This window comes from Cinclus cinclus, chromosome 1 (genome assembly GCF_963662255.1).
Source record: "Cinclus cinclus chromosome 1, bCinCin1.1, whole genome shotgun sequence".
Lineage (NCBI taxonomy): Eukaryota > Metazoa > Chordata > Aves > Passeriformes > Cinclidae > Cinclus > Cinclus cinclus.
In genome coordinates this window covers 9,310,182-9,335,964 of record NC_085046.1, presented here as the reverse complement: position 1 = coordinate 9,335,964, position 25,783 = coordinate 9,310,182, and the positions used below count along the sequence as shown (strand labels likewise).

Below are 25,783 nucleotides of genomic sequence, written 5' to 3'. Positions count from 1 at the left end.
TAAACCACGCATTTTGCAATAAATTATACAACCCTGGTTCTAAAAAGACTGCAATAAAATAGAATACAGTTTGTCAGATTCCTCAGGCTGAGGTAATGCCCACTTCTTCTTTACATACTGAATGTCTATCTGTCCAGATTCCTTGGCCAACACCATGCCTAACAATCCATTTGCTTTTTCTGGCTCTCCCAGCAGAGTCATAGTTGAAACCCTGAAATCAAAAGAACAGGAGAGTGTGTTTTAATTGAGGCAAAATAAATAGAAATTGGTGCTTTCGAACATGTTTGTATCAGGTTACTTACAGTCAACCAAATGATTCCTCTTTCCTGCTCAAGTCCCAGTGTGTTATTTAGCTTTTCACCAGTTGCAACCATTCAAAGTAAATATAGCATGTAATTCTTCCCCATGCATTTCATCATCAATTTCTAATCATGTTTGTAAATTATTTCAAGCTTGTAAAAATGAACAATGTTTGATAGCATTTTCCAGTACAGTGTAATAAATTTAAAAATTGTAGTATTTTCTCCAAAAACTAGCAGTGTGTTGCTATAGTTTACAAGGATACAAGGAAAACTTCTAGTTAGAGGGATAATCAGCAAGGCTAAATTCAGCCTAGGGAAGACAGTTAAAATTTAGCTCACTCTAGTTTGTCTCCACACCTTTAGTAGTCCACAAAATAAAGTTAGAAAAGCAAATTCTAATGACCATTTAAAGTCAAACAAAAAACCCCACGCAGTAATATCAATATTTTGTTAAAAAGAGAGCACTTACTTCTCTGATGGGATAGTCTGCTTTGCCACAGGCAACAAGTCATTTTCCAGAAGATCCCAAATGTAAATGTTGGATGAGGCATCCAGGGCGAAGAACACAGCAGGTCTTGTCAAAGCCCACTGCAGGGCAATAATTGGCTGACCCTTTGTGCTGTCATTCCACTGCATGAGAGGGTACTCTGATGTCATCTGGTGTAATCTAATACTTCCATCTGAACAGCCAACCTACACCACAGATAAAAAGAAAACACCTTCTGGAACAAAACAAACTAAGCAAGATATAAAAAGTGGTGTTTAGGTACATTGCTTACTGGTGGACTTGGCAGTGATGGGTTAAGGGTTGGACTTCATGATCTTGGGGGTCTTTTCCAACTTAAATGATCCTATTATTCTATAATGTTTTTGTCACCCTTCATGGCAGATTTGAATTAGTGAGCTAAATCAAGTATCACATCTAGTTGAATACATCAAATTAGAAAGACACTCTCAGAAAGTAATTAAAAAATGAAACTTCTATTAAAACGTTTTCATACCAAAAACAGAGGCTTCCCAAAAGGGAAAAAATCCATTGCAGTGATGCTTATTGGTCTCAGTCTGTTCTCCTGAGGCCTGAATAGCTTTGGAACAACTTTCAAATCATGTCTTGTACCATGGCCTACCAGACCCTAAGAAAAATATAAAGAAAATTAATTAAACTATACAAAACAAAGATTGCATTATTGTATTATAGGAAAAATTTAAATAATTCATTATCTGATGCTTTAAAAGACCCTTGCTAGCTAACAAATTTTAATAGCTAACATATTTTAATAATATAGGCTCAAATTATAATTTTTATGTACAGCCTACTGGTAAAATTCCAACTAAATGAGACAGATTCCAAACAAAAATACTAACAACAAGATGAACAACAGCATGATACTCACAATGTTTGTTCCAACAATGAAGTGATTTGGATTAGAAGACAGAAATTTAATAGTCAGTGTCTGTGGCATTCTCTGGCTAATATCCTTTGGGAAAAGGCTGAGGAAAATGGCAAAGGTGAAAGATGACATTAACACAGCGAATTGTCTCCTAAAGCTGTGAAAGTACATACAGAAACTCTTGATCTAAGATGTCTATGACTAAGTCTAGGAAGAAATGTATTAAAAAAACCCTACGACAGAAAATAATGTTAAATATATCTTGTTACAGCAAATTAGTAAAGTATAAGAAAAATTAGTTTTGTGAGAAAACATATGTAAAATTGAAATGCCTCAGTTTTCTTACCTGTTACTCAATTCCACAGTAGAGCTATGTACTAATTTCACTTTCCCTCCAGGAACTAAACCTAAAATTATAAAAAATATTATTTGAACTGATTTTAGCAATTTGCATTAAAATGTGCACTCAATAAATTAAATTGTAAAGTAAAAAGGATATTTCATTATTAGTTTACTGCAGATACAGCCTTTGACATATAAGAATCTTACATAATTTAGAACTATTTGGTTCAGAATTCAAATCTGAAGAGTTACAATCATTGACAGAAATAGAAATGTAGTTACATGTTTCTTTTCCAGCACTCTGTGAGAGCCAGTTCTAGGAATGGTTAAAATGCACATTTATGTTACCTGGATCTTTGACAATGAATTATAGTGATGAGATAGTGCAATAATGCATCCAAATAAAGTTGGTCTGTGTTACTTGTTAGCAGAGAACAACATAAATAATTCAAATCCTTCAAAGACAAGAATTTCTTGAAGAGGGAAAAAATTTTACTGTTGGTTGCAGTAAAAATGTGTCAACACACCACAGCTTTAAAATGCACCTCTCCACAGACATAATACTCAGCTTTAGCAGCTTAATATAGCCTGACATTGTACATGAGCTTATAGAAACTGATCAAAATTTCTAGTTTGCTGGCTTTACTTCATTGTTTATTTAGGTATTTTCAGATGTGAAAGGATTTTTGTCACAGCCTTTTCCAGTTAGGTAAGCATGTAAGTGTGAATTTGTTTAAAGAACGAAGAACGTAATTTTCTCTGTTTATGTAACTCAAAAAGGGCTGAGTGGACTTGGTTCTTCAGTGTTTTCACTGAAATTTTTTCTCACACTAAATTAAGTATTTTACCTAAAAATGAACTTTCAGGACAATTCTCAAAATGGAGACACAGGCAACAACAAAAGCACTATAACAGGTTTGGTTAAAACTAAAGTACAAAGAGAACCAAAGACATAGAATCACACATTATTTGCAGAAAAAAAAAACACAAAAAAACTGTTGACAGCACAGAAAGCTTCTCTGACATTGTAAAAAATGTGGCTGTGTGGTGGCAATTACCAATACAGAATTAGCAGATGAGATTTAGATAGCAATGAAAATGATTCTCATACCTAACCAATAACCCCAAACACCAGCTATGAACTATTCAGAATGAATCTTTTCCTCAGAAATTTTGCCTTTTTCTAAACTACTTCCAGTACATCAGTGACTCTTCCTCTCTCTTTTTTACTTCATAGTCTCAAAACTGGAGCATTTTATCCTACCTCTAACATACAGTACTCACCTAAGTCAGTTTGTGAACCAGCTAGATCCACTTTTTGCAATTCAATAACTACCTGAAAAGTCAATATTTAACATTAATAAACAATCTATATTTACCAGACTTCAAAGTTTTTTGGTGAGCTGTAATAATATGTAATAACTAAAGGATTTTTTGGAGAGGCAGGTCTAACATTACAATGATTACAGGTAGATTCTCTATGCCCTGTCAATGTCCTCAATTACAAAAATAGCTTCACATGCCTGCTGGATGTTCCCTGATGGAAAGCAGAATATAGAAAGCTACATTCTACACTCTATTGCTAGTTGGCATCTTTTTGGTTTGGTCAGTCACAAAAAAAAAAAAAAAAGGAAAAAAAAAAACAAAAACAACACTCTAAACAAGGAATTGTAACACATTTCCTGTGCTTTCCTATACAAATGAATAAAATTAACTATACAGGAACTATACATGGAATAAAAAGAGTAGGTCATTTAGCCTGAATCTATCGCTACTAAAGTTACTAAAGTAACTAAAGTTAAGGCTTTAAAGAACTTGATTACTGACACAGAGGTGAAATATTTTATCTCTTATTATTCACAGATTCATCAGCTGGACCAAAGCTGTATCAGGTAAAAAACCACTGAAAACATGATAGAAGAATTGTCATGACAGTAATTAAGAGCAGTAGACCTGGTGTTTTCCTGACCATCATATTTTAGGCAAGGAAATCTTATCCTCTGATTTTCACTTTTTATCCTTTATCCTTTATATTTGTTTTATATAAATTATGAATTTAATTTCTCCCCTACATTCAATATCATCTCTGATACCACTGTGATTTTAAAATAAAGTAAGTGGGTGAAAGATGACTGAGGACCATTAATCAACTACTGCAAATATGTGAACATATTATTATGACGTAAAACAATCTATTGCCTTTTTTCATTCATTCATGTACCTGTTAATACTTTTGCCTAAGGACAACATTAGGGAGTCAGATCAAAACTTTTAAGGAGAATTACAACAGAATGGTTAGTATTGCTGTACTTCTCAGGGAGGCAGTTCTCATCAGAAATTCTGAATTTAAGTGGTTATATTTGAATTATTTTATTACACATTACACTCTCTCTTTTCATACATACTCACCCATATATTGAGGATTCCATTTTCATCCATTGAAGCTATCTGAAATGGAGGGCCTGACATTTCTATGGAAGGAATGGCAACAGTTTATATTCATATACTGACCTTCCTCCTGAACAATAGCAAAGGATTTGAAACATTTCCTACATTAATACATCCTCTGAAACTTCTGCAATCTTCTCAGCTTCATAAAAAATGAAGTGCTCTAATTCTACCAAAGGAAAAAAAAGGCATGAAACTTTCTTTACTGACAGGGTGGTCAAATATTGGAGCAGGCTTCCTAGAGAGGTGGTCAATGCCCCAAGCCTGTCAGTGCTAAGGAAGCATTTGAACAATGCCCTTAACACACATTTTAACTTGGTCAGCCCCAAATTGATCAGGCAGTTGGACTGGATGATCCATGCAGGACCCTTCCAACTCAAACAGTCTGTTCTATGTCTCTATCTATTCCAGTATGTGCAGCTTGTCCTACCAGAAAGACAGATGATCTCAGATTGCATGCTTTTTAAAATGTCTGGATTCTGCATGGACTTTGGAAGGGAACATAAAGTGAAACAGATGGAATCTCGTAGAACCTGCAATATGCAGCACATTTCTTCAAACCACTATGGATTTCAAAGTACAAACCTGTAATGGAGGTGATAATGTCTTCCCTAGCACACTGTCTGAGAATTTGAGGATGTGAGGATTAGAGCTGCTTTGCAAAGTTGCTCATAAAAAGAACAGGCAAAAGGCACAGGAAAAACCACCAGTTGCAGCCACGCATTTTAAGTGCTTTTAGATATAAATAAGTTGCTCCACTGACTCAGGGATTTTTTCTGGATGTTAAAGAGCACTAAGGCTCTTCCAAAGGCAGTTTTTGAGTGATAATGTGTTTTATCATGGAAATTTGGTCTGGAAAACAGCCATTATAACAAGCACACAACCACATCTGATGTGAAGCTGCACTGAAAGAACATTACATAAAAAAGAGAGCAGAAAACAAACACGAATGTTGCATGCAATTGATACAACCAACAACTGAAGAGGCAGACTGAGATCATTAGCTGGATGTTGGCTATGATGTATTTGTTTCACTAGACACCTAAAGAAACACTCAGATGTATTAATGCTTAGAAGAACAGGTTACATACCCTCCTGGTAAGAGAGGCTTGAGAGCCTAAAACTGTGGTCATTGCTGAGAGAAGTTGAGAGAGGTTCCACTGCCAGTATAGCAGAGGTGTGGTTTACTGAGTTCAGAATGCCATCTGTAAAGTAAGGATAATGAAAGATAAACAATATTTTCCACAAACAAAACAAAACAAAAAAAAATCTTCATCACTTTTCAGCTTATGGGAGAATTATGATTATAAAGAAAGAATGGCAAATAATGAACTTTGCACAAGTCTCAAATACAACATTGCAAAATTAACAAAATACTGCTAGATAAATCAGTGTTTCAATATTTCTATTCACTTCTCATTTTCCAAATGATTGATGCATCATTTATACCCCTGTACCAGACATTTCATTAAAATCTGCCATTTCAGGGTTAGCATGGAAAAAAATATTTCAAGCTCCATAAACAACAGCGGTAGAAACAAATCACTGTTTACTATGAAAGAAGACAAAATTGAAGAAAAATTACTCCTAGTAGACAGTATCCTGAAAAATCCTGAAACAAAATATTCACCACAAGAAAATATATATTTACCCTTTAATAACATTTCAAGGCAAATATGTGTTTAAAGTAATTTCAATGCATGTTCTTTGTCAGATCCTCATGATTTCTGGACTTGCCCTGTGCACTGAACTTAATCTCATTTAAGACTGAAAGCATTAAAGCTTCCTAAGTATCCAGCATTAAATCTGCCTGCTTACATAAGCAGCTACATGAAACTGCACACATCCATTTGACAAGTAGCATGCAACACAAGACCAAGTATCTCTGACCTACTAAAAGAATTAGAAGTCTATCTACAACCAACTACTGCTTACTTTTACATGGCTGCAGCAATTAGAAACACTTGTGAAAAAAAGAGGATTTTGTGAATGTGTGTAGAGGGATGTTTTATAAAAATAATAGTAACACAGCCAATGTTAAATCAGAAAATCATAGCATGGTTTGGACTGGAAGGGATATTAAAGATCATCTCATTCCAACCCCCATCTGTGAACAGGGACACCTTCTGCTAGACCATGTTGCTCAGAGCCCCATCCAGCCTAGCCTAGAACACTTCCAGGGATGGGGCACCTACAACTTCTGTGTGCAACCTGTGCCAGTGTCTCGCCACTGCCACAGGAAAAAAAAGTCTTCCTAATAACTAACCTAAATCTACAGTCCTAATAAAATTATTTACAAAACTATTGGTCTATGTGATTCTTCATGCTAGGATATCTTGCATGAACATTACAGAAACATCAAGACTTAGGTGACGTTTTCACTGTGCACAAGGTGCCTGACCAGGATGCACAGATGCTCACCTGTGGAAAATGTGGGAACTCTAAATGTCCACTCAGTTTCAGTGATCATCATACAAGGGTGCATTCTTGAGTCTTCTCGAAGATCCCACACCAACAATGAACCATCTACTGTTCCAGCAAAAACTAATGTTGCTTTACTGGGACTAAAGCAACAACATACCACCTGTAAAACAGCAAAAATATGCAGGGTTGATATTATGAAAAAGATCAACAGTTTGATGAGCCTGCAATAGGTTTGTGAACATGAAAACCTGAAAAATAGAGATTACATGTGTTTATAGCAGAAGGGAAATCTATTTTAAAAGGGAAGTAGGATACAAGACCTTCAGTAGGTGTTCCCTTTTCAAATCAATCGTGTAATCTGCATCTATAGTCACAAAGCTGACAGAGATGACTGAACTGTATGGGAAGGATGAGTAGAGAGAAGTCCTAACAACAGCTCAACCAGATGTTTTACTTCCATTCACTCTTCAACCATGAAATACAGTCAAAATTAAAAAATCAAAACTACCAACAAAACACCATGACCATCACTACAGTCTGGCTCTGGAGCACAGAATAGAACAAGAATAGTCTTTGTTCACTAGGCTCAAATATGTTTCTCACAAGATAGAAGATGGCATATTTTGCAGCAAGACAAAAAAGATCCCAAGTAAAAATAAAATCTTTAAATGAAGTATTGCAATTGATGGACAAATGTACAATGTTATTAAAACATACCTCTGAATCACATATTAGAACTTTCTGAGGACTGGAGGGCTGCCAGATGTTCCAAACACATATAATGCTCTTTCTGCTCAGCAAATCAACACCTGCCTTTTCAGGTAATCCATGAGCAGAAAGTAGTGTCTGCCTCTGAATTTGAGAGACATACAAGCAGAGTATTTTTCGGCCTAAACCATTAAAAAAAAATCCAAGAAAGAAAATCAATAAATTAAAAAGAAAATGCACTGCAAATGAAAAAGCATATTCAAAGCTGCTATAGCAACAAACAAAGATGCAATTATGAAGAATATTTCTATTCACACTGTGGTGCTTTTGAAGCTATACAATAAAAAAGGAGGGACGACAGAAGGAATTCAGAATACTAGAATTAGAAAGCAAAAAGGAAGAGAGTCATAAAATTAATAGAATAATTATTCTGGACATAAGCAAGCCAATCTGATCTGACCTCAGCATATATACTGAAAATTAAACTGAGTCTCAAACAAGAAACAGCACAGGCCAGGCCTTTTTGGTTTCATCTCATGTGTTCATGTTAGATGATGTAGGGTTCTGTGTTATAATAGGCCTTCCTAACACAATTACAGATGTTCTATTTTTCACTTTTCATCTGAACAGCTACTGTTTATATGGAGAAGATATAATTGCTTTTCAAATATATCAGGCTACAGTGTCCCTGTTGAATAACCTGCCTTTATTTGTAACTTTGGCCCTACTGTCAGCATAAAGAACCCAAACAAAATTATACCCCTTGGGATGGCCCTTCAAGAACAGGGACAAGAAATTGCACACATCATGTTAATTGCTGGCTTTATTTCTGGTAGGAATAGATAGAATATATTTCTTGTAAGATGCTCTGACAGTCCCTGTGTGAAACCAATGTGCACAGACTTCCAGCAAGATTAGTGCAATTAAAAAGAAAGTGGGGTTTACATCATCTGCATATCCTGATATGTGCTGTTTGCACAGTAATGACAAAGAACATGGCACTTTACATAGGAAAGAAGAGATCACTCTGTACACTAAAAGGTGTAGAATAAAGTTCCCTTACCATGGAGGAATGGCTGGTTAGTATTTAACTGGAAACAGCTATCACTAATAGACAGACTGGTTTGGCGAGATCTTAGTTTCCTGGGTTGTGTTGCAACTTGATCTTCCTCTAGCAAAACAGCAATCACCTTTCAAACATAATTACATTTATACAAATAAAAGGGTCATCTTCCAGCTTTACTATTTGTAGCTTTCTAAAGTTATGTGGATTAATTTCATGAAACTTTATCAACTGTCTTGTTAATTTTGTAACTTTGCAAATACAGTTTTAAAGACATAAAAGTTGCACAGCTCTGATTCCATTCCTTTGCAGAGAGATCATTCTTTTTGATAACAAGTATTATTTAAGTAATTTACTTAAATTAGTCAGAACAAGAACTGTAAGTGATCTATCACACTGTACACTTATGCACACAGCTCAGAAGGGATATTAAGGATATAAGTGCACCTGGCAAGCAGATCGGAGAAAATTTGCTAATCTTTGTGAATCAATTTCAGGTGCTGGAGCTCCATTCACTGATACATCCTGGCTGTTTATGGGACCTATGAAAAACAGAAAAACAAAAACCAAACTTAAGGCTTCAAAAGGGAATCTGTTAAGAAAAGTGTAAGGACAATTTAATTTTTAAGCAAGAGAAGAGTGGCAGGAATCAACTTATCTTCAGCAGAAATAACAGCGTTGAAGAACAAGATCTGTTGGAGACGCATTTTTGCTGCCAACAGAAACAACAAGCCAGAAGGAAAAACTATTTCTGCCACTTATTTTTCATACATTCCACATGAGGATTCAGAGTGCCTATGTCAGCTTGCTGTCAATGCAGCCTGCCATTCTACAGATTCTCACAAGTAATGGATACTAATGAGAAAGTTTACATGACTTGAACTCATCCATGAATGAATAGGATTAAAATGTTCTTCACCTCCAGATACAAGAGCACTTTCTCCTGGATGCTGTGTCCATTTCTCCAGTGTCTCAACTTCTTCAGTCTGAATGTCTCTATCAAGATTGTCCTCATTACACTGAACATATGCCTAAAGTAGAAAAACAAAATTATCAATATATGGGGTGACACAGCTAAGAATGACAGCACTCAACTGAATAGAACTTAGTAATTTTAAAACTGAAATTTAAAGCTCGACCTCTTCTGTTTGTGAATTCACACCTGAGCATACTGACATACTGTCACTATTTCATGCATGAACATTTTACCACATTTCACACCAGAGGGCTAAATAGACAATATTGCAAAAATACAGAATGTCTTCCATGATGTGTAAACACCAAACCCAGCATATTTGGAGACACTGAGCTACAGACAGGCAAAAAGGCCTTTATAAAATGGGGAAGGAAAATAAGAGGGTTCTCTTTTAATACAGACAGGAAATGGCCTGTCTGGTCAAAAGTTTCAAGATCATTGCTTAATAGTAATTGAAGCTTAGAGATGAATATGATTAATTTTTTACTTTATGTCCAGGTAGCTTTAGTAACTTTATTTTTTAAGGAAAATTCTTTTCCAAAAGGAAAAGCAGCCCTTTGAGGATTCAAATACTACTATGTATTTGTTACGCACCTGCTTAGTGTTCATTTTACCAAAATTCCTGATATACATGTCGTACTCATTGACAGGGGGCAAATCCAGTAATGAAAAACTAACTGAGAAATCCAGGTCAATTAGTGGGAGAAGTTCTGAACTCCGTTTTCTTCAGGATGAATTACAAGAGAAAAACATAAAAATGGTTAAGACCAAATATTTGGTATTCTTAAAGAATGACAACATGATTTTGTATTTAACAATCCTTTAATCTATGGGAATTGAAGTTGTACCAAAACTAATTATCAGATAAAAATGTATCAATAGAAATACATAGACTATTGTTAAGAGTTTTTATTTAATATTACATTGACATAATGACCATATTTGAAAATGCAATACTAATTGCAAAGGGCAAACTTAACATGGTTTATTACTAAAGCCAAACTATCAAAAGCTCAGCAGAGAATCTTGCCTAAGTATTCCAAAGCAATACTGTGAGGTAACAGATGAATATCTCTTTCTTCTATAGTTAGGACAGTGGCTAATTCTCCTAAACTCATTTTATTAACTCACATCACTCATATGTGTACATGCTTTATAAAGATCTTCTATGATGTCCTAGCTTGCATGTATGCAGGAAAAGATTGACAGTCTTTGTTACAATTCACACAAGTATCTATCTGCTTTACTGCTATAAAAGCTGTTAAGATATTTCATTCTAAGAGCGAATTACATGAAGATGTCTGCTTACAAGTTGGTTCCAGGTTCTTGCTGTAGTACAGTCTTTAACAATTAGACAATTTTTGTAGCCTCCCTTTCTCTCTCTTGCACTTGCAGTTTTTTTGATGTATTTAAAAGTAATACATAAATACAAACCAGATACTATTAGGGACCTACAGAAATTCCATATCTAAACATTCTTGCAGATTCTAGTTACAGATTTTTGCTGAGGCAAGATGGTACTTGGAAAGGCAAAAGACTAGAGCAACAAGAGCTAGAATTTAATCGGTATTTTAAAGTGAATTTTTTCTTTATCCATAAGGACAATTTTCACATCTCCTTTTTGCTACTTGATGACATCTATTGCGTATTTTTACCCACATTTTACTTGTGCTTCCCAATGTATCATCTCTTCACAAACATAGGCATAGATTGCTGAGATCTAACTAAAACATATGAAAGTTTCTTACTAGTTACGAATCTTAATGATATATGCAGACAAATCCTTAAAAGAAACTAATAAATTTGTATTTATAATTTATAACTGCCAACTGCCACAACTTCTTTATTGGATGCTTTCAGTCTATTTACTGGTAGTAATGTATTAACAGAAGATTAAATTCCACAACCCCTTCCTCTTCCCATGAAAATGCTCGTTCTCTTCACAGGCTGTGTATGCTGTTAGCATGCACACAGAGTTATAAACATAGTCATAATCAGTCATGGTACAGAATCAGCTGAGGCTGACAAACATTCCAGAAGGCAATTCTCCAGAGATGGCTTTCTGAGCTTCTTAATCTGACTCTACAATCTAAAGAGGAAGCCTAGAAAACGAACTTGTGTAAAATTTGAGCATATAATTTCAGGCAATGTGAATTAAATAACTTAGACAATAAAATCTCCCTTTTGTGAAAATTAGCCACTGATGTGCAGCCGTGAGACAGTGGAATCTGGTATTAACAATAACATTTAATAATCTTGCTTTATGAATCCAAACATTGTAACAGAAAATTGGAGATACATACAGTGCTTCAGACAAATCTTCAGTTCCTGGCAAGATCCACAAAAAGCAGGCATCAATATGTTTTTTTAAAATACAGAGATGTCTTAGGTATCTCAAATCTAGATTAATTTTAGATCAGTAATAACATATTTTAACAGCAATCCATGTTATCCCTGAAAGGGAATGTGCCATTTTGGCAACTAAATGCACCATATATCCTTGATCGTTTCAAGAAGTCACAATTCTGCAGAGACCTGACAGTAGCTAAAAGGCTTGTTCTTTAGTATTATAAGTCAATATCTATTTAAATTACTGAAGCATTACACAAAGAAACTACAATCCTGGCAACACATTCTGTAATAAAATGATGCACATAAATTGATATATACATATATACATTTCTTTTATAAAATTACATGCAGCAATACCTGTAAATTATATATACTTAACTCATTGCTGCTAGTGAATAAAATATTTGGTTCCATAATCCTCAAGTTTATACAGTTCATATACTTCAAATATAATCAAAAATAGTGCATCTCACATATCACCTATTTAGATGCCATTTTGGGTGGATTATTTAAAATACACTTACTTCTGCTTACTGGCCATACTTCGGCTGTTTTGTCTTTGGTTTGCCATTTGGAAATCCATGAATATTCCACAAAAAGAGCTTCTGACAGAAGAATCTTCCCTTTCTGTGATATTGTAAAACACAGTGTTACAGTTCACACTCAAAAGTGCATGAAAGTGTTAAACAGTAAGTCTAAAAAGCTGCAGATTTGTTACAACACAGCTACGAAAAGTTCCTGGTCCACATGTTACACGAAGTGCTCTATCATCATTTTCAGTACAATGAATTTAACATCAGTAATGGGCCAGCAAATAGGCCTTACAATGGTTCTTTATCAATCAATTTGAAATGACTGACCATTTTTATTTTTACTTAGCAGACTGATGCAGAAAGTGCCTCTTTCTTTTTCTTGCCATCAGCAGGTGGGTGCCTTGTTCAACTGTGATCGGTTCTAAAAATTGCATTGAAGTCACACAGACTTCACCATGTGCACTCTAAAACTCTGAGTAAGAACTCAGGTAGAGGAGAACCTCATCAACACAGGCTTAACTAATGTCTTTAGATTAATAAGGAAAACACTGAAAACTACTCCTTGAAATGCCAAGTTAACAGACCAACTACAACTGATGTCATGTCTATCTTACTCCCCTTCCTGGCTAGGTTGCAGCTAACTGACCTTCAGATCCAACTTCTCAGTCAGGACTAATGATGCTTCACTTCCTCAAAGGATGACCTTTTTAGGCAATGCTTGTAAAATGCTTCTAAACTTATAAAAATAATTGCCAGACTGATAATCACCATCTTAAGCAAACAAGATCAAAAGCTCATCAAAAAAAGAATGTCGTGTAATTAAGAATAAATCACCAAGTGCTACAATTCTGAAATTTAAAAATCTTTGTCGATTCTGTATTGTTCATTAGAAAAATAATAATTGCATAAATCTTCTGCAAGAAGAAATTCCCATTACAGTATGCTGGTTCTGGCTGAAATGACCATTAAGTGAAAATCTATTGACAGAATCAGAGACTCTTCCAGACTGGAAAAGACCTTTAAGTGATACTTTAAGGAATTAGAGAAACTCCATGCTATTCCTCCATGACTGTAATAACTTTGAACCAGACTAAAAGGCTATTAAATATTCTTTTGCACAGTGATTCAGTGTGGTTGTTCACTTCAGTGCAGACTGCAAAGAACCACCACTGTGGCTAAATAAGCAGCTCTGGCACTCACAGGTGTCAGATCAACTAAATACCAGACATTTCAGAAAGAGCTTGCATTTAAAAGTGATTAAGTGCTATATATTTGAGTAGTATTGATATTTTTCTTGCCTTCCCTCCAGAACAGTTGCTTCAATTTTGCTTAAAAGAAAAAGGTGAATTTAATGCCAGCGGAAGCTCCAGACTGTTCCAGCACTCCTCAAGTTTTCAAAATCCAGACTCTCATATGCTCCTCTTACCCAAAATAAGATGTATTAAATGTCAGTCTGTACTTTTTATATTTCACAATTTAAATGATTAGTAATGCCTATGAATCATTTAGTAATGTGGATGTTACAGTGCTTACCACAAATCTACATGATTCACCCAGAGAACCAGATTTTGGTCTTTAGGCAGACTTTTAGAAAAAGTGGCCAGCTGACTTGTAATTTGTATGTGTTACTCATACATTTAATAAAAAAAGGCTGGTATCTAGTCACATACCCATGACTGGTTTCTTTTTTTCATTTTCCAGTTTCTTTGGCAATGGAGTAAAAATTCTATCATTTTCTGCAGTAATTGCTCTTTGAATTTCTTCAATTTCTGATATTCTGGAAAACGGAACCTCTCTTAGGTTTTCTTCTGTATCTCCTACATCACCACTTTTGTCTTCATCATCTTCAAAATCATCTTCATAGTCCTTTGAAAGTAACAGAACTTTCTATACTAAGTAAACACAGACTATAGATGTATTTTTCAAGATTTCACAGAAATTATACAATGGCGTTAAAATAAAAACCTCATACAGATGGCTATAAATCCTCTGATGGAAAGGCATTCTAAAATAACTGATGGAAAGAAAATGGCATCTCTTAATTGTGCAGTAATTTTAATGAAGAGAAGATAATCTCAGTGTTGTTCTACAGTGCCCAAAATAGTCTTTTTATTTAATATACTAAAGTGGATATTATATATTTAGGTGAATTATGTGTTCTTTAAAGAAATAAAATAATAGTGTTCCATGGCATAAATGCTTCAGGGATGCATGAAGTTTTTTACTTGACAGTTTTAACTCAAGCTGTCCTTTAATAGCAGGTTCACATTTACTAAACTGCCACACTCCCTGTCTATGCCTAAGGGTCATCCTTTAATAAATTCTCCAAACTAAGACAATTCATGTCATGCTAAAATAATCACCTAACATATCTTAAGTCTTAAATGTGTTTATTTCTCTTCACTGAATGGTAAAGGGCTACTGCAGGGACCAGCTAAGCAGTGGAAATCATCACTTCTGGCACGGGTGGAGATGAATTCTACCCTCACTGAACAAAGATGATTCTAGTTCAGCTCACAATTAAAGCACATCCCACACATTCTTGTATCTTAATAACTTTAAAGTAGACAAAAGAGAGCTAAAAAATAGGGAATTCAGTTAAACAAATTAGTGCAGTGAATGCCATGTGTTAATACCTTTTTCCTATGATATTTTTTCAGTGATAAACAAACAGGTTTTTCTTACTTTTTACCTGAAATTATTAGCTCTGATTATTTAAACAATTCAGCATTCTTCACATAATGTCATTTAAGTAATTGAAATCCACAAAGGCAGAGAAGACATTTTGTGAACACTTCAACTAAAAAAAAAAAAGGTTAGCTCCCAACCTCTGATGAAAACTAACTAAATATATAGCAGAGAGTTTCTATATAACATTTTAATTACTCACTATCTACTCTTAGCCAAATTAAAGTCACTCTCACCAAAAAAATAACTAAAAATCATGTAACATCCTGTTTATTTCTGTGAACAAAGTTTTCTCTATTTTGATACTTAAGAATTACTTCAGACAGACAACTGTATACTTCTACTTACTTCAAAGTCATCTTCATAATTTGCTGAAAAATCCTCAAGTCCTGTGTCTGGATTAGAGATGTGTGTACCTTTCATTTCCTAAATGAGAAAAATAAATGAAACTGTTAAATAATCTTACAAAAAAAAATCTCTTACCTGCCAAATCTTAGCATACAATAGACTAATAGTTGCTGTTCTCAGATATTTCTACATTTTCAAGCAAACATATAGCATATAGTTTATACAGATAAATAAAATTATATTATCAAGTGATAATTACTGAATTAAACTAAAGGTACAGGAAGAAAAACAGAACTCAACCTTATCTTGGAAGACCAACTGTTTTTCTACCAGTATTTTTACTGGAAAAACACAAAAACTGCTGTGTTGCCTACAATTTCATTGATGGTGCTAACAACAAAATAAGATTTTCCTACCCTTTTGAGGACTAGACAAAATTATCCCTACACCTAAGTTATACTGGGGGACTCAATCTGTTAATAAAGTAGGTGCAAATGTTGAAACCAGGAAAGCAGAGACACGGATATAATAGGAGAATAAGATCATTTTTATATGTAAATAATATTTCTACATTGAAGCCTCTACTTTATTTACATGGAATAAAATTTATGGTATCCCTGCAATACCTTTCTCCAGATTTTTAATTTGATTAAAATAATGCCATTTATTCATGGCAACTTTCCTGGTTTCAACATTTGCACTATTTTATGAATGGATTTGGTCCCCCCAGTATAACTTAGGTTGTGAGAAATTTCTCTGATTTCTTCTTCCTGCAAAGTTGTAGGTTCCCAGCAACTAATTAATATAATTTTTAAAAAAATCTTTATTCCATTTAGTCAGACACCTTTAGTAACACACTCAACAAAGGTGAGTCTTTATTAGCTACTAGGCTACTTTGTAGTTTTTATTACCTATGATCATCTCAGAAAATGCCTACAGAGCTTTCAGCCTTATTTAATAACACAGATGCATCTAGTACACATATGGTTTTTACACACTAAAAACCTCCTCCAGTCAGTAGTTGCCTGGGTTCCTACTTCAAAGAATTTATAGAGAAAATCTATATATCATTAATACAAAGCAGAATTAGGAAGCTGTGCTGGAATATCTGAAAGGCTGTGGTATTTGGAGCAACAAATATATAAAAAAAAATTTGACAGCATAGAATGCAAAGCCATGGAATTTAAGTCTTCCTGTTGAGTCAGGTCTTAAGTGGGAATTTTGCCCTCCTGGGTTGCCTTCTGTTGCCAATGAATACAGAGAAGATAATGGAAAAGGAGACCAAATATAAGAGGACTGAACTTGCCTATTTCTCTCCACAAACTACAAAAGAAATTTAGATCCTCAAAACAGAAATTCACACTTAAAGATGAGCTGAATCTATAATTTGAAAATATCACAAAACTTGTGAAAATGTTTGTGGTAGAGTTAGGCTGTATCTGCATAAACTACTCCAAATAAACCCAAGTCAATACAGCTTCACACTTGGTGAAAATTTGGTTCTGTCTGCACCTGTCCGTTTTAAAATTTTAAAATAAATAATTTCAAAATATAAAAATTATTCCCTCTTCCTTAGTTTTACCTCTTCTCTTGTCTCCATATCCTCTTTTTCAATGAGTTTTCCTTTATCTTTTACTGTCCTGTTCAAAGAGAGAAGTACAATTTTATTGGTTATCTCATAAGAAAGCAGTTCTGTTTCAATTTTATTTTCTGAGGGTTTTTGTTTGCTTTGTTTTCCTTGTTTTTTTTCCTGAAAAGGAAAAAACAATTGGAAATTTCCAATTAACTGAAATATTTCTACAAGTATTTTTATAGATCTCTATGATACAAAAGGATAATGAAACAACCAAGTGAATAAGCAGCAAAGAATTCAGAAACTTTGTCCAAATTTAACAGCTATAATTGCATCAAAAGGCAAGAAAAAGTAGTGAAGAAAAATATTCATAACCCCACACATTTATTACTTGTATTCATATTTGCAGAAAACCAGAGATCAAGATCAGGTTGGTGCAATATGCTCTAAATCTATAAATCAAAGACTGATTTCAAACTAGTTTTTTCACTCAGGGATCTTATTTATGAGGACAGCAAAATCAGGGTCAGGGAGCAGGAGCAAATCAACAACAAGCTTTGCTCCTCAATAATCTCTTTGATTATTTTATCAGAAGAGAGTAAGTAGAGAGTATCAGACTTGAAAAAGAGAATATTTTTACTTCTTTTGCGACTATTTGTATATACTGCTGTTTGGATTGACAAACATAGGAAAAGACAACAATAAAAATTATAATTTGGCTGGATCCTGTCATAACAAATTGGAGTGATTCAAAATTAACAGTGCTTGAAGCTGAACCAGGGTTTCAGGACATGTCACTAAACCAAATTGCCTTCCCTGCCATTCAGGCATGGCTAAACTCTTCTTTCCCAGCTATGCACAGTGACTCAGCCACAACCCCAGCAGCAACAGCTTCAAAACACTGCCTGAATACTCAGCACTGCTGACACAGCTGAGTGCTGCTGCCAGGTAGCATCCCAACATGTGCATTCTGAAAGATTTCATTTTTTAGTTTTGCACAGGAATACACTTCCACAAATTCATTTCAGTCAAAGTGGTCTGTCCCATGCTTAATGTTAGTAACAGTCAGCCAACACTGGTAGTGACTTCACTTCCAGTGTCCCCAAAAGCAAACAACCCAGACTTGTATTGGGCCAGGAAGCTAAACTAGGGTTTAAGAGTGAGAATTGGAACCAAAAATATACCCAGAGAATTAGTCTCCAGGAAGTTGTGTAAGAATTTCACAAGGCTCAAGAATTAAAGAATTCAGAGTACTAGAACATACAGGAAACTTCTCTAAGATTTATATTTGCTAGTAATAAAGCTTAGAAATAGAATCCTGAAATTTAACTGATCCTACTGAGGGTATCTGGAACTTTTCCTCCATATTCAACTCCAAACTTGCCATATATATAAATATAATTTAGTTAATTAGATAATTTAGATGGTTTTAGATACCATCTAGGATAGGAACTGAGTACTGATATTCAAATTAAACTAAACAATGAAGTAGAGGCCTATGTAGCTCATCATGAATCTTACATGTGTCCACATGACTACATAGTGAATTTCCAGGTGGTAAAATACATCATTGCCACCTCCAAAACTAAGAGCCCAGATTAATACCCATGTAATTTACAAGGACTGAAAAACATCTCCTGCTGAAGAAAAATTAAAGGAATACAAATACATACAGTTTTATCTGAATCATCTTAGAGGCAACACACAGATTTTTTTGTAACTGCTGTACTATCAGGCCTATGAGCAAAAATTATATTATCCCCAGATACGTGAGCTTAAGAATTTACACCTACTGGTTTGGTGGTGACTGAATCTTACTAGACACCATGTAGTATATAATTTTTATAAATCTATCAATTTACCTTAAAAGCTGATGGCTCGTGTCTTCTTGCATTCTCTCCTCCTTTTTGTATACACTGTTCTGTGAAAGAAGTCACAATATTCATGAGTCAGAAATGCTGGGAGGGAATATGTATATGAACCTGTATTATTAGTACTCTCAACAAACAGTAAAAAAGGTTGCTACTGAATTGTTTCAATTGCAGACTATTTTTTATTTTAGTCATTGCTTGTAAGATGCTCTGAAAAACTGGCAAGGAGCTCAGGGCTGACCTTGGAAGGCTGTGGCCAGTCTGTTCCAAAAATGAGATTTTAACAGTATGTACTACAGTTCACACAAAATGGACAGAGGGACAGAGAACAGTCTCAGGCACTTTTAATCCCCAGTAGAGGGACTTGAATCCTAAATTCTGTGTTATGAAGGTTCTCTGAAGTTTGGAAATGTATTCAATAGGTTGTTTAAGATAAAGGTCTTTGTCCCTATCCAGAAACAGAAAACAAAATATAACTCTGGGACAGAAGTATCAGAGTGTGTGTGCTCTCTAATAGCTACCAGAGTAAATTTCCAAGGAAGTCAAACATTGAGCAAACCCCTGATAGACTTTTGTTGTCTGCTGCAGTCAGTCAGTTACAGGAATCACTCATGGAGGGCCCCTACACTCCAAATTACTTAGATTATCTCTATAAAATATATTTCTGAATTTTATTTCAGAAGCTTGTACATCTTCACTCTTTAGGCAGCAGAAGAAACTACCTTAGACCATCTCAACTGTTGTATGTCTCATAAAAGTTATTTGAAGAGTTACAAATTACTAGTGATTTCTTCTCTCAGTCTTGTTGTATAAATACTTAAAAATCAGCAAAAAATGACAAATTATTGATTAAGCCTGTAGGATATAACATCATGCTCCTTATTACAAACATAAAAGATACTGTATAGCTTCAGAAGTAGAGGCAAACACTACAAATATACTGACATGCCTACTTATGATCTGGATAGCTGCGCTCCCCTCATACACAACATAAAAGTAGCTTCTATTAAAATCATACCTTTAGCTATAAAGGCAGACAATAAACTTGAATGGACCTCAAGCCTTATAACATCTCCACTTTGAAGTGTTTGCAAAAAATTTCAAAAGTCAAAGCAAGAAAGAATTTTATGAATAAAAGACGTTTCTACCATATAGGCATTTTTTTTTGTTTAAATTTCATGGAAGAAATCAACTCTGAATTAGGATGCTTAAATGCAGATGTAGCATTTTCATCTGCCAATTCAGCACCAAATTTCAGAAAATGTTGACTTAAAATCAAGTCCACAAGCATTTTTATCATTCCCCTATTGACAATATACTAATAATTAAAGTAAGTGATAAGGTAATGTTTTAACAAAACTTACCCTTAAATCATATTTCTTTCTTTCATTTTCTCTACTTTTTACTCTCTCATTAGCTTCTGCTTCTGGCCCTTCTCTGTCTCCATGGGAAGATTTTTCTTTAGATCTCTTTGATTTATGTTTTTCTTCCTCTTCCTTTCCATAATGTTTATGAGTTTTCTCTTTAGAAAGCCTCTCTTTTTCTGTTCCAACAGAATGTTCGTTCTTTTCTCTATGTTTTCTTTCTCTCTCTTTATCCAACTCTCGATGTTTCTCTAACTTGTGTACACCTTCACCTTCTTCAACTTCGTAGGCTAAAATTTTCTCAATTTTCTTTCTTAAATCATTATCCTGCAAAGAGGAAAATAATATTAAATGGTTAAAAAGTTCTCCAAGACTGTTCATCTACCCATGTTTGACCATTAAAATGACTGAATTGTAAGTACTTAATCTTTCTGTCACATGGATCTTCCAACTAATTTGTTCTCATTTCCTATGATAACAAGTTTCAAATTATGACTGCACTGGAGATTTGCCTAGGTGTTTCTGTTTCTTCTAGGACACTGCACACTTTGCTACAGAAAATTCTTTGGATTATATGTTCTTCACACAGAAAATTAATTCTTGTCTGCTAGGTGGTCTAAAGTAGGATGTACACTCATCAATTACCCCTGTAATAAAGGCATAAATAGCAGATGGAAACATCTCATTTAGCTTTACTAAAATGAAGCTTTGCTTGCAATGAAAATTTTATTTCATGATTACTTAAAATAAGAACGAAATACATCCTTAAAATTGGGTAGCTGAGATATATTTTGTTTGTGTTTTGCACACTTGTTAACACCCTACTATCTATGCATCTCTTGGATTTCTTGGGAGTTACAGTCTGAGCCAGTTTCTTCATTATTCTACAATTTTATCTTATTCTGTTATGGAAACACTTCACTAACTTCCTTTACCTTGTGCGCTTTATGTCTTCTTTCTTGCTCTTCAGTTCTTGCTTTCTCCTCCTCTAGAAAACAGATGTGTAAATTAGGAAACAGATTTTATAATATTCAAACTCTGTACATAATTAACTCTAGCATGTAGGAAACAGTATTTTAGCAATGTGTTTTCTCTAATGTAAGAGCTTTCTAAAAAGGAATTCCGTTGAAATTCTCTCTCCAAAGCTGGTTACTGTCTCCTAATGAATCCCTCCAGTCTTGTGTAATGCTAAGTGTAATGACACACGCTACTGATTTCTGCAAGTGAACGGATCACTCAGTAGAGTGTCTAGGCACTGACCAAGAAAACCAGTGACACCCATCATCTATTCAGAGGAAGGGAAACAAGCATCGGTTTTTTTAAAAGCATCAAAATAAAACTAGGTCACCAAACCATTCCATAAAATACACATGCCAGTAGGTATGGTACTCACACCTGCCTGTTTTATCCTCTCTGCACAGATGGGGTATGGTTTCAGAGTATTCCTATCTAAATATCAAATATTTCCAAGTACAACAGCAACCCAAAGTTACTTACCCAAACGATGCCTGATTTCTCTCCTCCTGTGGTGTTCTGTATCTCCTCCTTCAAATGATTTCAGAAATTTTTGGGGATCTATTTGCTTTATCTCATATGCCTTGTGCTTTTTGTCCCGTTCTCTATCAGTCTCCCTGTCTTTATGTTTTAGTACACTACGTCTCTCCTCCAAACATGACTCTTGAACCTTATCTTTGTGTCTCTCTCGGTCTTCTCTCTGGTGTTCTTTTTCCCTTTCTCTTTCTCTCCTTTTATCCCTGTCCCTTTCACTGGATTTAAACCTCTCTCTCTCTCTCGTTCTTTCCTTGCTCTTCTCTCTGTCTCTGCGTTCATGCCTGTTAGGGTCTATGTCATGAACAGTCCTCTCTCTCCATAGTTTCTTCTCTCTGTGTTTTTGGTCTTCATTTTGAATATCTGGTAGTGATGCCTGAAATAAAATAAAAAAATCCATCATTATAATTCAGCAATCTATTTTGATAAGAGTGTATTCATGTGGAAAAAATAATGCTGGATTAGTTAATGTGCATTTAATTTCCCAAACCTGCTGATACAGTTCTAGGCTTACTTTCTAAAAACGAACATTATGTCTGTGCTTGCTGAAAAAAACTAAATGGAATCATAATAACACATATCAGAAAACAGCTTTTAAAAAATACAACACAAACCTAATATGAATATCAATGATGTAACTGACTGCAGCCTAAATGCCTGTTTTTCAGGGGACAACGTAGTTAACCAGTTTAAAAACACACAGGACAAACATGATACATGATGATAATAAATACAAGAGATAATACATTTCAGGAAAGCAAATCATATATATAAAGCAAAGCTGTCACTTGAATTTGGGTGACCAGCAAATCAGATCCCATTGATTGCTGTGTGATTACTGTAACAATGTATTATTTCCATTTACCTAATTTAGACATTTGTAGGGTAATCTTATATGACTCATGTAGCTAGAAAGAGCTTAGTGGGGCCAGCCTCTGGGTAACCTTGGACTGGAGAGATTCCAGAACAGTCAGTTGTGACAAGGAACTCAGCAGCTACCCAGTAAAGCCCTGTATCATTTGCATTCAATGATCCAGATTTAAAGTGTCTGGTGCACCAGGAAGTGTTAAAGAGCTACTGCAGACCCCACAAGGCAGAGTGGCTTGTGGAACACAGTCAACTCTTTATGTTTAGACCACAAATAAATTCTAGTGCTGTAAGGCAGCTTGACATCAAGACTAGCAGAAATAAAATAAATCCACCTTTAGGTGTTTCCTAAGTTCTTCTGCTTTCCAAGTATCTTCTTTGGTTCTCTTCTAGAAAAGAAAATGCAGAAAAGACTGAGTAACCAATTTGCAGAGAGAAGTAAATTATTTAACAATGAATCAAATTTCTGAGGAAAGGACCAAGGTACACATGGCAAGAATCACTGGAAGGTTCATGCAAACAGTAATTTGATTTTGCTCTAACACCTATTTACAGTAAATCTCACCTGACTGGACCTGGAAGAAGCCTGAAGCTCAGACTGCATGTGTAAATCGACTGCACATAAAATATTTATATCTAGTACTGAAGGTAAAAAGCAAAATGATAATGAAACTAAACATAGTACACATGATTGCTTCACTAGAGTGCTCCCTAGTAAAATAGGTTATATTTCTTCTATCCACATTTGCAGAGCTCCTGCACTTAGCTGCCATCAAAAAGACTAAATATTGTTTGAGATCACTAATGGAAAGGAAGAATTTTAACCTACTGAATATTTTAACTATTGGAGGATTGCCCATTGGAGGATAATGACCACATCCAAAGTGACATAATCAGGCTATACTTATTCTCAAATTTAGACTTGGCAAAAGCTACTGAAGATTAGCAAAATAATCACTGATAAATACTGTAATAATGAGTTGCACTGGTGGAAGAAAACATATGGTGCCCTTTTTTTGTTGTTTTTTTGTTAATTCATTATATGGAGGCAGTATTTTAACAGTATATGTATTTTTTAAAATTTATTCTACATGAAAAAAAAAAAAGCTTGTCTTTTCAAACTTGAATTTTATAGAAGATTGTAGTGGACTGGTAAACTTCTAAAGTTGATGAGAACTCCCAAGAAGATACTTTGTATTTGTAACAAATAGAAAGTGCCCTTTCAGTGTTATTTTCTTCTGATACTTAAAAAAGGCAAAAAAATAAATGAACCAAAAGAATGCAAATATTTACTACACAGAAAGTCATATGAGAAAGTAAAAACAAAGCTGATAATTTTCCCAAGTCAAGCTTTAAGAAAGCCTAAGAATCTCAACAGAACTTGTGTGAATGTAACCTGGAAGGAAGGATATGCATGGGAAGAGAGCAGAATGTTGGATTATAGTCTCAAACAGTAACTTATTTAAAACCATGTTTTGGTTTTAGACAATATTTAGGTATGTATCAGCAAACAAAGGAAGAATGCTAATGATGTTAATAGCATAAAAACAGCATAATGAACAGACACCATCAGATAAGGCAGCTTCAGATTTATTTCAAAGCTGAGGCAAAAAGCACACAGCAAACATTCACAGGTGGCTCTCTGGCACCCATCTGACAGTTTTCTGGGGTCTGCAGTTTTCACCTTGCCACCACAACCAGAAATTGCTGCTTTTGTGTATGACGATTTTCCACTTAAATCTCAACTTTTGCAAAAGTATAATAAACAGGGAAAAGGAGATACTTTATAAAGGGTTGAGACTTCTGTCCCTCTGTAAGTAAATGTCCACAGAAAAAAGGTTTCAAACAAACTTTCAAAAGAATTATTTAACTTCTTCATCTATCTGCTAATTTAGAAGTACTTGCATACTCATTTAAATCCAGATTAAGATTAATTAATTACTTAAATAACACTGGGGTTTAGCTTAATTCAACCACCTGAGAGCATTCAGCTCACACAAAATGCCACAGATTTACTGAACTCAAAACATGCTATGAACGTTTTTACCCGTTAAGAATGTGTCCTTTAATCTAAAGAAAAAGCAGTCAGTGGAAAAAGAAACCTTGTTGCCTTAGATAAACTTTGTAAGGGAACAAACAGGGGTTTCTTCACTCACAACTAGAAAGATAAGAGGTTTTCAGAACATACTGGTTTAAACTAATTTAAGAACTCAGTTAAACGTGATTCTAAAAAAAAAGGAAACAGAAAAGCAGTTTTAAGCCAGGGAAAGGTACTTTTTTTTTTGGCATGTAAACGTTTATCTTTCTTATTTCCAGTACGAGTTGACAATTTGAGAGCCCTCAAACAGCAAGAGCACTAGTGACAGAAGCAGCAAAAGGAGGTTCCTCACTCAGTGTGGCTGTTCCGCCACTGCCTCGGGCTCTTTGGCACTCTCACAGGGACACTCCTGAAATATTTTACATCACAGTTTTACTTTTCCATCACAACTCACCAGCTCGCTGCTTCGGCACTTCTGCTTTTTAAGTGAAAATGTCACACAGTAATTGATGTTAGCACGAGCATGTGGTTTTGTTTCCTTTATTCCGGAGCTCCACAAACGTTCAATAATTTAACACCTAAATGCAAGAGTTAGGTGTGTTCCCGAAGAACTAAAGCCCGACAATTAGCGGTTACAGGAGCATTAATTATTAAGCCCACTTTTATGCAGAACGTGAAGCAGCGGGTACTCCCGTATTCTCCTATCCCCTCTGCAGGAGGATGCGCGGTTGGTACAACCTCACCCCTCTGCCGGCGGGACGAGGATTTCCTCGCAGCGGCTGCTGCGGGGGGGGATTCACCGCCGTGCCGACAAAACAAAGCGGCCCGACCGGCCCCAGCAGAGCCGCGGGGGCAGCGGCCGAGACTCCGGCGCGGCGCCCCGGCCCTGCCCCGCTCTCCCGGCCGCCTCCCCTCACCTTGTCCCCCTCCATGGAGCCGGGAGGCCG

The 25,783-nt window shown here is 35.2% G+C and overlaps 1 protein-coding gene across 1 annotated transcript; it reads right to left on the bottom strand.

The window, feature by feature from the left end:
* Positions 1 to 39: 39 nt before the first annotated feature.
* Positions 40 to 25,783, bottom strand: DYNC2I1 (dynein 2 intermediate chain 1). Its single transcript, XM_062493852.1, has 24 exons — positions 25,754 to 25,783; positions 23,134 to 23,187; positions 21,881 to 22,307; positions 21,319 to 21,371; positions 20,384 to 20,710; positions 19,011 to 19,069; positions 17,158 to 17,215; positions 15,576 to 15,653; positions 14,210 to 14,405; positions 12,531 to 12,633; positions 10,249 to 10,378; positions 9,598 to 9,709; positions 9,126 to 9,220; positions 8,679 to 8,805; positions 7,625 to 7,797; positions 6,905 to 7,067; positions 5,575 to 5,688; positions 4,445 to 4,506; positions 3,320 to 3,371; positions 2,040 to 2,100; positions 1,697 to 1,793; positions 1,304 to 1,435; positions 772 to 995; positions 40 to 211 (listed from the first exon to the last, which is right to left on the bottom strand). The coding sequence occupies exons 1-24, from the start codon at positions 25,766 to 25,768 to the stop codon at positions 40 to 42; spliced, it is 3,084 nt and encodes a 1,027-aa protein (XP_062349836.1). The 5' UTR covers positions 25,769 to 25,783.

What these genes read in the sequence shown, in the direction of transcription:
- DYNC2I1 (XM_062493852.1), bottom strand. An exon ending in ATATGGAGACAAGAGAAGAG is followed by an intron (nt 15,654 to 17,157) that starts GTAAAACTAAGG and finishes TTTCTCATTTAG; the next exon opens with GAAATGAAAGGTACACACAT. An exon ending in AAGTGCTCTTGTATCTGGAG is followed by an intron (nt 9,221 to 9,597) that starts GTGAAGAACATT and finishes TGTTTTTCATAG; the next exon opens with GTCCCATAAACAGCCAGGAT.